General features: G+C 40.6%; 1 protein-coding gene across 3 annotated transcripts in view; it reads right to left on the bottom strand.

Moving 5' to 3' along the window:
* LOC132391710 (limbin-like) overlaps positions 1-14,436 on the bottom strand; it is a 205,948-nt gene that overhangs the window by 58,312 nt on the left and 133,200 nt on the right. For all 3 annotated transcript variants that reach the window (XM_059965261.1, XM_059965262.1, XM_059965263.1), the window contains 2 exons: positions 7,931-8,126; positions 3,381-3,503 (listed from right to left, as the gene is read on the bottom strand). In XM_059965261.1, coding sequence (XP_059821244.1) covers positions 3,381-3,503; positions 7,931-8,126 — 319 coding nt within the window. The remainder of the gene's footprint in view (positions 1-3,380; positions 3,504-7,930; positions 8,127-14,436) is intronic.

Genomic DNA, 14,436 nt, shown 5'->3' with positions numbered 1-14,436 from the left:
TCTGAAAATTTCATGTTCTCAACATAACCCTAACCAGAAGTAAACCACCTGCAACCTCAGTGAATGATTGTATGGGCATTACAAGCTTATTCTGACAACTTTTAACTATTTGATGGATAGTCATGTGATTCAATCACCAAGTGCTGAACTGGTAAGAGTTTCAAATGAGGACTATCAAAATGTTGGCACCGTTTGGGTTTAGAAGCGAAGACAGCTCATATCCCTAAGGAGTGGTCCATCAAAATGCCAGATCACAAGCCAGCCTGTACCTAATAAAGTGGAGACTGAGTGTGTGTTTGTGATCTTGTTGGATGTGTTGTGTTCTTCTGCACACCACTTTTATAACACGTGGTTATTTGAGTTACAGTTGCTTTCCTGCCAGCTTGAACCAGTCTGGCCATTCTGCTCTGACCTCTCTCATTAAGAAGGCTCTTCCGCTCACAGAACTGCCACTCACAGCATTCTTTTTTTGTTTTTTTACACCTTTCTCTAGAGACTGGTGTGCGTGAAAATCCCAGGAGATCAGCAGTTTCTGAGGTACTCAAACCACCCCATCTGGCACCAATGATCATTCCATGGTCAAAGTCACTTAGATTGCATTTCTTCCCCTATCTGATGTTTGGTCTTGTTGGATATGATTGTTTTAGTTCTTAGATTAGGCTGGTTAATGGCTATTATTTTTTGGAGTTGAACAATTAATTATGTTTGTATTTTATATGATTGATATTTTATATATACACACACACGTAACTGCTTACAAAGATTTCTAGTGACTACAGTATGCACATAACAGTTTAATATGCATCTAGTGGCAATACAAAGTATGATTCTGTAAATCTCTGGATGTTTCTTTGTTCTGCATTGTGAATAAGGGTTTTGTCATTGAGTAACTTGGTACTGCAGTATTGAGTAAACCCTTATCTCTCGACTTGAATGGGTATACTCTCATCTCGGCTATTTTATCCTAGGTGGCACCTTCAGTTTCTCTGTTTTCCGACTAGTAGAACACCCCATCACTGTCTGTTTTAATTTCTCTTTGTTCTATCAACTCTTAATAAAACAATTATGATAGAAGTCTTTCCTGACTTCTATAAGAAGCATCAGAATCTTATGGTCTGAACTTCATGACCATAACTGCATGTTTTTATGCCCTGAAATGCTACCACATGATTGACTGATTGGATATTTGCATTAATGAGCAGGTGAACAGGTGTATACAATATACAATCCATTCATAAAATATGCCTGGGGCTGTGTACATCTATATTTATAATTATTTTAATGAGATGTCACTAACCAGGATTTGTTGAATTAAAATTTCTTTGACAGGGAACATTTTGATCAGCCACATTCCTTCTGTAGACACGAGTGTATTGAAGATTAAGGGATTGCATAATTTAACAAGCAACCTACTGGAGGAACTCAGCAGGTTGAGCAGCATCTGTGTGTGAAAGGATTCCAGCAACCACAGTCTTCTATATCTCCACTTCCTTCTCCCCCACAGATATTGCTCAACCTACTCGATTAGATTGTATGTGGCTCCAGATTCCATCATCTGGAGTGTTTTTATTAGCATAATTTATTCTGATTTGAGAAGGTGCAGAACATAAGATATTTCCTCATTGAGAGAGACCAGATACAAGATAATATCACATCCATGTAGGAGTGATGTTCAGGAAGGGCTCTTCCCACTGAGCAGTACAAGCCTGTTACTCTCTCACAGATACTGCTGCCTCACAGTTGTAGCAAAGCAGTTTCAATCCTGACCTTCAGTGCTGAATGCTCCCCCCGTGATTGCAAAGGTTTCCACTTCTTCCCACATCCAAAAAAAACCCGAGTTAACTGGTCCTTGTAAATTGCCTTTAGTGTGTAGGCAAGTAGAAGAACCTACAAGACATTGATATGAACGTAAATGTTACAAGGAAAATTAGCGGGGGAAAGGGAGGCTCTTTAAGATGTGACGGGATGAAATGGCCTTGAAAAGAATAGAAAATCACTGTTCAGCCACCTGAAATGTTCAGCACAAATACTGAAACATAGATAATCCTATAAATTGAATCATTACAGTAAATGGAACTGATCATTGTTTGATCACCAGTGATTTAATGGAATCATGAAGCAGGTTCAAATGCTGAATGGTCCCATCCCATTGAAACTCAGGGAAGAATTTTTTAAATTAGGAATGGAAGCAACAAGATTTTGAGAATTATCCAGCAATTAAGACAGAATATAATATTAATGGCAAAACACCTGGCAGTGTGGAGGATCAGCGAGATCTTGGAGTCCGTGTCCATAGCACACTTAAAGCTGCTGTGCAGTTTGACAGTGTTGTTAAGAAGGCGTATGGTGCATTCATCAACTGTGGGATTGAGTTCAAGCCGTGAGGTAATGCTACAGCTACATAAGAAGTCGGTCAGACCCCACCTGGAGTGCTGTGTTCAGTTCTGGTCATCTCACTACAGGAAGGCTCTGGATACTATAGAGAGTGCAGAGAAGATTTACAAGGATGTTGCCTGGGTTGGAGAGCATGCCTTATGAGAATAGGTTGAGTGAACTTGGCCTTTTCTCCTTGGAGTAACGGAGAGTAAAAGGTGGCATGGTAGAGGTATATAGGATGATAAGAGGCACTGATGGTGTGGATAGTAAGAGGCTTTTTCCCAGGGCTGAAATGGCTAATACAAAGGGACATAGTTTTAAGCTGCTTGGAAGTAAGGTACAAGCAGGATGTCAGAGGTATTTTATTTTTTTTTACACAGAGAGTGGTGGGTGTGCTGCCAATGACAGTGATAGAGGCAGATACAATAGGGTCTTTTAAGAGACTCTTAGATAGGTACATGGAGCTTAGAAAAACAGGGCTATGCGGTAGGGTAATTCTAGGTAGTTTCTAGAGTAGGTTACACGATCAGCACAACATTGTAGGTCGAAGGGCCAGTAATGTGCTGTAGATTTCTATGAGTCTGATTAATGGCACTAAATATGCTATATAACTGCAATTAGCTCTCTACTCCTCTGAAACTCATTCCACTGATATCAAAGTACAATGCAATGATGCCCCTTTGTAGCAGTATAAAGTTCTGAATGGGCAAAATGATGAACTAAAGATACAAAATAAAATGTGGTGATTTAGTACAGAACAAAGATTGAGATTGGGGCGATGTTGTAATTAGACTTAGACTCAGAAGATAAACTACAACTACCAACATCAGAGAAACTTTAATCAGGGCAACGACATTTTATATTCTACAGGTTAACTTTTGAATTAAATCAAAGCGGGACCAAACTGAGCAGCGACTGTCAGCTCTATCAGATATGTGGTAGGTTGTCTTGGTCGGAATCATGATTTTTTCAAATTACTGGAGCCTGTATTTTGGATGTTTTACCTTATTGATTGCAGCGCTTTCTGCTTCTTCATCATACAGTTTCAATTTACGTCTTGTACGCTCCTGCATTACCACCACCTTCGCCTCATCATCACGTCCATACTCACTGGCCTTTAATTTGTCCTACAAAGAAAGACATACACAGTAAAACTTGAAGTAATCAATCAAAATTAGCTTCTTCAGGAACTACCAGCTCCCAAATCCAATACTGTAGAATGCACACAGAGAACTTGCACGGGAGACAATCTCATCTGCTGCTCACCTTGACAACTTTTCAAGGTCACAAGAAATCTCTTATCTAACAAGAGTAGTAGAGGAATATGGGGTCTAGTTAGTCAAAGAGTAATCAACATAAAAAAGGAAGAAAAGGGAGAAATTTTTGATCTTCCTACTAGTTGAATCACAGAAAGGTTATACCATGTAAGGAGACCATTTGACTCATCAAGTTTGTAAGAACAGTCCAGTCAATGCCATTTCCCTCCTTTTTTAATTATAAGCCAAAATTTCTTGTTGAATATTTCAATTTTTTTAAACTTATCTGGAGCTTTACTGATGCAGCCCTTAAGTGAGTGGTGACTATCTGAATGTTTCAACATATACCATGGCAAACTGGAAAAGAGACCAATATTTACTCAACTCAGAAAAGGATTGGAATATCTGCTCAAATCCCCAAGGAAAGAGAGGCTTCCCTCCAGGAAGCTTCAATCTTTTTTCCACATGTTGTGGTTTGATGCTGCATTAGGGATTAGATTTAAGATTAGCTTTATTTGTCACACAGATTGAAACATATAGTGAAATGTGTCATTTGCGTCAATGACCAGCACAGTCCAAGGACGTGCTGTAGGCAGCCCGCAAGTGTTGCCATGCTTCTGGCCATCATAGCATGTCCACAATTTAATAACCTGTATTTCTTTGCAATCATGGGGAGAACATACAAACAGAGGCGGGAATTGAACCCTGATTGCTGGCACAGTAAAGGATCACGATAACACATCACAGCACCATGCGGCTGTGCTTGTCCTTCCTCGCTAAATTAAATGTCTGCAGAGAGGTGAAATACATCGAGTATCTGAACTTAGGCTTTTCTGCAGCAATAAAGAGGGTATTGATTCTTTCAATTACAGGGAACATCTTGTCTGCAGCATCCGTTCGAGGGGAATTGAAGCAATGTTACGTTGCAGTGAGCTGGTCAGGAGTGCCATTATTTTAAGGAGGAGATGTAGTGAAATTTTCACATAGCACTATATGGAGGTTTATTTTCTTGACTTGTTTACTCAGGTAAACAGGATTAAAATATATTTACCGACTGACTTATAAATAGCTACTCATTTCATTGGGAGATTAGTCATAATGAAATGAAATTTTGTATGACTAGCTACATGGAAAAGGGGGAATGTATTTTTTCACCTCTTAAATGGAAAGAACTCTAATTTTTGTGAAAAGAACTCCAATTTTCAGGGAAAGAACACAAGGGACCGATTTAATTCTTGATCTCTGGCAGAACCTGGAAGATGTATGATGGTGCTGGGCTTGGTACTGGGCTGAGGGAGATACCGTTAGGGTCAGAACTCGGTTGTTTTCTTTTTGCCTTGACTGTAAAAGAAATAAGAAGATCATGTTCCGAAGAGTCTGAGTGACAATACTGCTTAATGAAACAAATAAATAAATGATTTGAGAACCAGAAGATTGCATGATTTAAGCTCTCTTGGACGAAATATTTTTTGGCGACTTTCTTTGTGCTCAGCTGAGCCCCACCTTGCCTTTTTGCTCTGCATCCTAACTCCAAGATAATTGGATGCCCTTTCCAAGCTCCCAGCTTCAGGTAACATGTTGCACACAATCCACTTGTGTCCTTGAGCAGCTTCTACTTCTCACTGATGTCCTGTCTCTTTTGGCCAAGACTGGCATAGGATTTGGCAAACTTAATTGACAAATGTGGGAACATATTAAGGAACTGCTTGCCATTCAGAACATTTCCTTCAAACAAGAGGGGAATCACAGAACATAAAAAAGTGCAGCACAGGAACCAGCCCTTTGGACTGATATATTTACGTTGAACACAATGCTGAACTTAACTTAATCCTCTCCATCTGATCCATATCCCTCCATACCCTGTGTGTTTCTATAAAAGCCTCTTAAATGCCACTGCAGAATCAGCTCCAGCCACCACCCCACCAGGTACCTACCACCCTTTGTGTAAAAAAAATGTACACACATCCACATGTCTCCTTTAAACACAGCACTCTAATTTTAAATTCATGTACTTGAGATTTCTACTCTGGGAGAAAGATTCTGACATCCTGCCTTCTTTGTGCCTCTCGTTGTTTTATAAACCTCTATCAAATCTCCACAAATGCTTCTGACACTCTAGAGATATATACAGTTTTATATTATGTCCAACAATCAAGCACGATATTCCTATTATAGTTTATTTGATTGCTTCATTATAATAAAAGGATTAGCTCAAAGATAGCTTCTATCCCCCCGTTATAAAGACTATTGACCACACAATCAACCTCATTATGGCATTGTATTTTTGCAAAGCATCTCTTTGCAACAGTAACACTTAGATCTGCATTCTTTTCTTTTTTTTATTTTCCCTTGTACTACCTGAATGCATTGCTGTAAGGAGATGATCTGTATGGATAACATGTACATCGGTACACGTGACAATAATAAACCAATTTTATTATTTTAGCCTTGTTCTTGTTCCTTTTCACATTAGGTGGCATTATTGCCATTACCCTAGCATTTGTCTGTTTTTTTTTAACGAGGTCAAGTTGCTAGCTTGACGCTCAACCCAACATGGATGGAAAGCGTGTAAGGGACCATCCAGATTCGAACTGAGCACCAATCTAGAGCTGATACCACCTGCAGCAAACTAATTTAGCCTCATTTTACATGATTAGACAAAGATAACACAAATGAGCAAATGACCAGAAAAGTTGATGGAAATTCCACAAAACCGAACTTGCAATGGGTCATGAATGTCATTTAAATGTTGAATTAATCTGCAGTGCTGATGAAGTTTTTTTCTGTTGTTGGTCACACCATGCATGTTAATTTATACATTTTCTGGCATTGTGGGAAGTCCAGAGTTTCTTCCCTTCACCAAAAGCTCCTGAATTCGAATGGCTTGGCAGGCCAGTTCAAAGAGCATTTTATGAATAAATCACGTTGCTATGGATTTGGAGCAAATTCTCTCCATAATTTTTTTTAACAGCAGCAAGGCCCAACCATTGCTCTGAGCAGAATTTTTTTCTTTTACACAGCCTGAAAACTGTGTGTCACTTTAATTTTTTTATAATATGCATAGCGACCAAACACAAACCACAACTCACAGCACAAGTAAATGACGTCAGACAGTCAAAACAACTGACAGACACGGTAATTAGATGGCATCGGCTTTCAGCGGGCCAGCGGTTTATTAACAATGAGCTACCTACCTCCATTCTGTGTTTATCATTACAATTTGTAACAGTGTTGTAACTTGAGTCACTGACAATGTAAATACATAGAAGCTCTAAAATATTGTTAAGGCTGTGGTAGGTTTATTATTTAGACAACTTATAGATTATATTCATGTATACATAAGTAATTACAGTGAATTTTGCAAATATAATATGGATTTCAAAATTATATTAGCATAATTTCAAAATTATATCTACATTTTATAAAATAATTTTCAGCTGTACGGCAACAAAGGCTACATGTGTGGGGGCATTTCAGTTACTGCTCGGCTGCACACCCATGCAGCTTAGAGGGAACAGTGATCTGGAGACATACGTACACTTGATTTGGTGAGGCTGGCAGATATCCTCCCCATATGATATTAGTAGGCAAACTGGACTCTTATAACAATCCAGTCGTTTAAGGTCATTGTTACCAAGATTAACATTAGCTTTTAAATTCCAAATTATTTACTGAATTTAAATTGTAGACCTGTCAAGGTGAGACTGGATTCAGTTCTCTGTGTTGTTAGTCCAGACCTCCATGCTATCAGTCTAGTAACTCAACCATTGTGGTATCATGTACAGTAAGGCTACCGTTTAATACCTGCAAAACTGCAACTTAGTCACTCGCACATCTGCCAATTGCCCTAAGGAGCAAAATAGTCAATTTAGTAGCATTGGGATATGGGAAAAACCCTACACATTCACAGGAAGCAACAAACAATCTGCTGAAAGAAATTAACTTGTCGAGTAGCATCTGAGGAAAGAAAAGAATTGTCAATGTTTAGGTTGAAACCCTGCATCAGGAGTGAGAGTTTTGACCTGTAATGTTGACAATTCCTTTCATCCTACAGATGTTTCTCAACCCACTGAGTTCTTCTGACAGACTTTTTGTTGCTCCAGATCCCAGCATCTGCAGTCTTTTGTGAATCCACATTCACATGGACAACGTGCAAACTCCACAGAGAGTGCACCCAAAGTTGGGATTGAACCTATGGCCCTGGAGCTTAGAGGCAGTAGCATTGTTTCACCGCTGTGTCATTTACAATCTACAAAGAGTCCCAGAATCAGTCGGTTGTCTCCTCCGCATACACTCACCTGTTTTCTCCACCGTAACTCCAGCTTTTCCATCTTTGCCTTCCTCTGGTCAGTCACATGGGTTTGAAGAATGCACCTCTCACACAGCTTAGGGAGAGCCAGGCTCTGATCCATTTGACAGAAAGCAGCAAGAAAGCTCTGTGTCATTTGCTGAATTTCCTCCTCCGATAGGACTAGGGCGCTCTTCATTAAGTTTCTTTGAAATACATAAAGCAGTCATCAGATGGACCTTAAACAAAATAATTCTAAAGGCCAAACAATTAATAGGGGCCTGCTGTCACAGTGATCCACAGACTGCTTGACTTGTATTTGTACCATAATAACATTTTCTGATAGATTTTGTTCAGCTATATTGTAATAAAAGTTCAGTTGTTTTACAGAACATGGAGAACAGCACAGAAACTGGTTTTCAGCCCCTGCTGTCTGTGCCAACCATGATGCCAATACCCCTCCATTCCCTGCTTACTTATGTGTCTGACTCATGCCTATAAGTTGCTATCGTATCTGCTTATACCATATTCCTTTGCAGCATGTTCTAGCCCAGGGAAACCTGTCAGCTACAGGAAAGAATGGTATTACTGAATCTATCATATTATAATGCATATTTAATTGCTGTTTAATTGTTTCCCTGACTTTCCACAATCTGTCCCTTCCCTTTTCTCATTGGCCCACAATCCTTCTGATGTCCCATTATAGATGTTTCTGATCTACTGCAGAATGCCTTTTTAACCTTCTCCACTAGGCCCTTTCACTATACTGTCCATCACGTACCTTCCCCCACTCTATCTTCCACTGAAACAGTCAATCTCTAACCATGTCACGGACTATTCGAATGTCTCCACCTCTAACTAGTTCCCTCTATCCTTCTCCCTCAAATTGTTCCTATCAACCTCCCTCACTGGAGTCTCCACTTTCTCCCATCCAAAGGCCTAGCTGTCCCCTCTATCCTGCCTTTAGTCAACAACAAACTGAGGTGATAAGGTAGATCATGCCATAACATTTAGAAAAATCAAAGCACTTCATCATTTCCTACCACCAAAGCTACCCCAAAACCAGATAAGCAGCGAACAGCCCACAGGACAATGACCTTGTGAAATCATTGAAAATGAAAAGATCTGAAGATGTAACAACCCATACATTTCAGCTATATCAGTGCGTAAATGTTTTCTCTATCTCCTCATTGCAGCTTAGGCCAAAGCAGTGAGAAGTGGTTTGAAGATCGATATGGGATAACAGGTGCATTTATCACAGCATTATCCTATCAAGTTCTCCAGAATACTTTTTTCTTTAAGAAGTATTGAAGTCCTGTGAATAAATGATGCTCAAGTGCACTGGCACTCAGAGGTGCCCAGTCCCACTAAATGCACATTAAATTATTTATCCTGCTGATGCGGTAACACAGCACACTTGTCAGCTATTATCATAACTTACACAACTAATGCTCCTGCACACTGTCCTTCGTAAGCCATTCTATGAACTGACTGAATACCCGAGTGAAACAGTTGTGCAGTTTTCAGACTAAATATTGATCTCCAGCACTCTTAAGACATTAAATATCATAGCAACACAACTTACCATTATCACAGTAAAGACAGCTGATTAAATCAGCTATGGCAGTGCTCAGTGGAGATTAACCCAGGATTTGCTGTGTTTTGACAGTATTTCTGTAACCACCGCCCAGCATTTGCCCATGTCATTGCCAGCAAGTTTGGGGTTTATCTGAAACCAGAAGGCCTGGTTTCAAATTCCTGCTGGCAGCCTTGTCACAATGCTTTGCGACTGGACTTCACGTGATTTCTCCTGGAAACTAGGGGACCCTCTCATTGGCCCATCAAAGTAGGATCAGGACTCACTGTAGGATCAGTGACCGCATTAAAATGGATGGAGCTTTTATAACTGTGACAAAGGCTTGTAGAATAAGAGCAAAAGACAAGCTGCTGGAGGAACTCTGCGGATCCAGCAGCATCTACGGGGGTAGGAACTGTTTATGCTTTGGATTGAGGCACTGCCTGAGGACTGAGAGTGGAGAGGAGAGATCGCCTGTAAAAGAGGAGTGCGAGAGGCGAGATAGGTGGATTGAGAAAGAGTGAAAGATGATGGGAAGATGGAGGCAGGTTGGGGAGGGGACAGTGGCAGGTGGGTGACAGGAAAAAGCAGAGAAAAAAGAAAAAGCAAAGCAGGTTGGGGTAGAGAAGAGTGATGGGGGAGATAGCTGCTGGAGGGTGATAAGCGGGAACAGAAAGGCTACCATTGGCATCGGATTAGTGACAACGGGAACTGTTAGGGGAGAGGTGAAGTGCAGATGGAACCAGATTCGGGAGAGTCTGGCGGGTGGAATGACTGAGTAAGTGTTGAATGAAACCAGGAAGGGAAAGGAGACAAAAATGCATGGTTTTCAGTAGTTGTTCAGCAAGTTAGGATAAGGGTTCATCAATCCTTTGTGTTTACAGTATTATTCCGAATTAGAATTGATTAATTGTTGTAGGATGATCTTTAAGTTATTTTAAAATATCTTTTAAAGACGTTTTAGTGTTTTATAGCATTACTAGTAGACAGCTGGAGTTGTGGTTTCGTAGTCTGTCAAAGGTTATCACAGCACTTTCACGGGCTGAATCTTATTCTGACGCATGCATGCTATCTAATTATAATACACGACAGCTGGGTCCAACTGGTTTAGGATGTGTTGGTCCAGCAAGTTCTTCTTTTTACAGATATGCATTAGTTAAATACTGGAGACTGGGTTAAGTCAGTAAGAAGACAGATAGGTTTATAGGGGATTAGCAGTTTGGGATTTCATGCATTTGTTGATAGTGGGCAGGGAAAGGATGGGCAGGGCTGGACTGCAGGAAATAGCAAAATTGCTAACTGAGTAATATTCTTCACTCTTTCCACTACTATTCTTCCTGGATTGGGGCAGGATACCAGAAGATAACATAGTCAAAATTTCTAATTTAGAATTCTGTAATTATAAAGGTTAGCATGAACACCAAATAAGTTCCACATTGATTTCTGAATATGAAACAGTCACAGTAACCACATAGCCCATATTTTTCATGAGTATTATCTTATTATAATAGAAATTCTCTGCAGATTAGGCAACATATATGGAGAGAAAAACTGAGTTAAACCTTCTGTTTGATACCCTTTCATGAGAATTATTACAGTCTTAATTTCATATTCCCTGTGGTGAGTGAGTACCTGAATCTTTTGATTTACTCGTACAAAAAGTCATTTCTGTTGCCATCTCCTCAAGGGAACCTGGGGATAGCCAATAACTGCTGGTCTTTATAATATTCATGTTTAAATACTACAGAGAAACAAAGTCACTACGACATCATGCCTAACCTATTTTGATAAAAGGTAGATGCATTCCATGCATCACAGCAATCGAGAAGATGTGGGACAGAGTTCAGGAGAAGCAAACGTGGGCAACCTGTGTGCCATAGTTCCCAGGGAGACATTAGATTGTGCATAAATAGGCACTTGGCAAGTGCCAATTAAATGAAAAAGTCTAACTTCAGCCTCCACCTTTCCTTGCTGAAGCCTCTATGAGCACTGGCCCACTCTCGCAAAGACCATTCTGCTTTAAGCTGTTAAGAGTGGGGAATTCAGGCTTTGGCTCATAGAGGCTTCAGTGAGGAAAGGCCAAGGCTGTAGATAGACTTTATCATTCAATTTTTCTTTCCTATTGCACAGTTAGAGCAGTGGGGATGCTAGGCAGGAAAGTAGAATGCTCCTCTTTTAGGATGTGGAAAGGCAGAAAGACTACCTGTGTCCCTGATGAACTACACCTGCAAGAATTGCATCCCAGCTGCAGCTTCCTTCAGACCGTGTTGAGGAACTGGAGCTGGAAATGGAAGGACTCCAGATCAATCGGGGCTGAGGGATTGTTTGACAGGACATTAGGATAGGCAGTTACACCCAAGGTGCATGACTTAGGTGATTGGGTGACTGACAGGAGGGAGAAGCGGGATAGACAGTCAGCACAGAGTAGCATTGTGGCCATTCTTCTCAACAACAAGTATACTCCTTTGGATACTGCAGGAAAATGAGCTAGCAGAGGAAAGCCACAGTGGACAGGTCTTTCATACTAAGTTTGACTGTGCAACTCAGAAGTGGAAGGGGAGAAAGGGAGTGTAGTAATGATAGAGGATTCCATAGACAGGAGATTCTGTGGATGTGAAAGAGATACCAGGATAGTATGTTGCCTTCCAGACGCTAGTGTCAGAGACATCTTGGACCGGGTCCACAATATTCTAAAGGGAGAGAATAAACAGCTGAAAGTTGTGGTACTTATTGGTACCAATAACATAGGTAGGAAGGAGGAGGAGATCCTTAAGAGAGAACACAATGAGAAAGCTGAAAAGCAGGACCTCCAGAGTAGAACTATCTGGATTGTTACCTGTGGCATGTGCCAGTGAGGGTAAGAATAGGATTATCTGGCAGAGATGGCTGACGAGTTGGTGCAAGTGTCAACGGTTCAGATTTTTGGATCACTGGGATCTCTTCTGGGGAAGGTATGATCTATACAAAAAGGACAGGTTACACCTGAACCAAAAGAGACCAATATCATTGCAGGGAGGTTTACTAGAGTTGTTGGAGAGAGTTTGAACTAATTTGGGATTGGATCTGGAGCGATAGGGGTGAAGATGGGACAATTAGTATATAAGTGGATGCAGTGTAAAGAGAAAATTTGAGGAAGGATAGGCAGATGATGGGGCAAAATTGTAGTCAATGGGATGAGTTGAAGTAATGGGAGCAAGTTGAAAAGGGTGATGAATGCATGACTGAAGGTGTTACATCTGAATGCTTGCAATAGCAAGGCAGATACCACAACACAGTTGCCAGGTGTGGGCATTACTGAAGACTATAGTTGGGAACTTAACATCCAATAATACATTGTATTGAAAGGGGAGGCAGGTAGGCAGAGGGGGTGGGATGGCTCTGTTGCTAAAAATTGAGCAACTCGGCATGCAGAGTTAAGAAATCGCAAGAGTAAAAAGACTCTGACGTGAGTTACATACAAAGCCTCCAAACAATAGCCAAGATGTTGGCGAGAAATTTCAACGGGGGGAGGGGGTAGCAAAGGCATGTAAAAAGCACAATTAAGCAATAATCATGGGGGATTTCAATATGCAGGTAGATTGGAAAAATCAGGTTGGTGCTGGGCCCCAGGAGATGCAATTGGTAGAATGCTTATGAGATGGCTTTTCAGAGCAGCGTGGGGTTGAGCCCACTAGTGGAAAGGCAATTCCTGACTGGGTGTTGGGGATGAAGGCAGAACAGCAATGGCTGGAGTTTCTGGGAGCAATTTAGTAGGTGAGGGATAGATACATCCCAAAGATGAAGTAGTATTCTAAATGGAGAATGATGCAACCGTGTCTTACATGAAATATCAAAGTGATGAGCGTGTATATATTACCTTGTTTAACATCAATCATGAGTATAATCAGCAGTATTAGTATAGTTAAATGTGCAACGAATCTATATTGAATTTAATATTTATGCCCTGTCCATAAGCAACTTCACCCTTTAAGAAAGATTCATAGAAAATGCTTGCAGACTGGAGATGCTTTCTAAAGGATCTCTCAACATATATCAAGGGTTATGTTCAACAGGACACCAAGCAGAAGACTGTAAAGCTATCAGTACACTGAGTGCAACAGTGATCAGCACTTCATTCAGTGCCAGCACCTTGGGCTACTACTGGTTCCAGCACACTCCCACAGCAGGGAGCCAGCTCAGCAACGGTCAGATGTAGCTACTTCCTCTTGCACAGAGGTACGTGGAAAAGGCTACCAAGGCTAATCCTCCTACAAAATATGTCCAGCCAACATTTACCCAAAAGGGCATCCTGACCAAAAAATAAAGGTTTATAGATATTAGATGATCAGAGCAATGTATCTTTGGCAAGATCAACATTCTCTGACATAATCAGTGTAAAAAAACGTTATGTTTCCCCATACATTCTAAAGACATTCCATTTCATTTATTATCAAAGAATGTATAAATGATACAACCTAGGGAACTGCTTGCTCACAGCTAGCCACAAAGTATGAAACCCGAAAGAACCCAATTAAAGATAAGAATAAAAATAAAAAGACCAACACCATGTGCAAAAGAAAGACAAAAAACAAATCATACAAACAATTGAAGTGACCAGCAGCATTCTGAGCCACAAATGAGTCTTCAGGTTCAACCCCAGAGCATCCTGTGCAAGGCAAAGCATTCTCCCAGACCTGATTCCACTATACTCGGTGCTGCTTTGCCAGCAGTTGAGATGGCAGAGATGATAACTGAAGAGCTGGACACAGAACTAGATGAAATCAAGTTTTTCATCAACACCAAGGTTATGCTAGGTTATATAGGAGTTTCTATGTTTATATTCATAATAGGTTCCAAACTATCTGGTAATCAATCCAGAAGAACCAGTGGAACTACATTCCTACTGACCTAAGCTCGGCTGATCATGATCATGCCACAGGAGGGCATCATGCTACTCAGCT

This window comes from Hypanus sabinus, chromosome 3 (assembly GCF_030144855.1).
Source record: "Hypanus sabinus isolate sHypSab1 chromosome 3, sHypSab1.hap1, whole genome shotgun sequence".
Classification (NCBI taxonomy): Eukaryota; Metazoa; Chordata; class Chondrichthyes; order Myliobatiformes; family Dasyatidae; genus Hypanus; species Hypanus sabinus.
The sequence above is the reverse complement of the archived record's forward strand: the minus strand, read 5'-3'. Positions and strand labels throughout refer to the sequence as shown.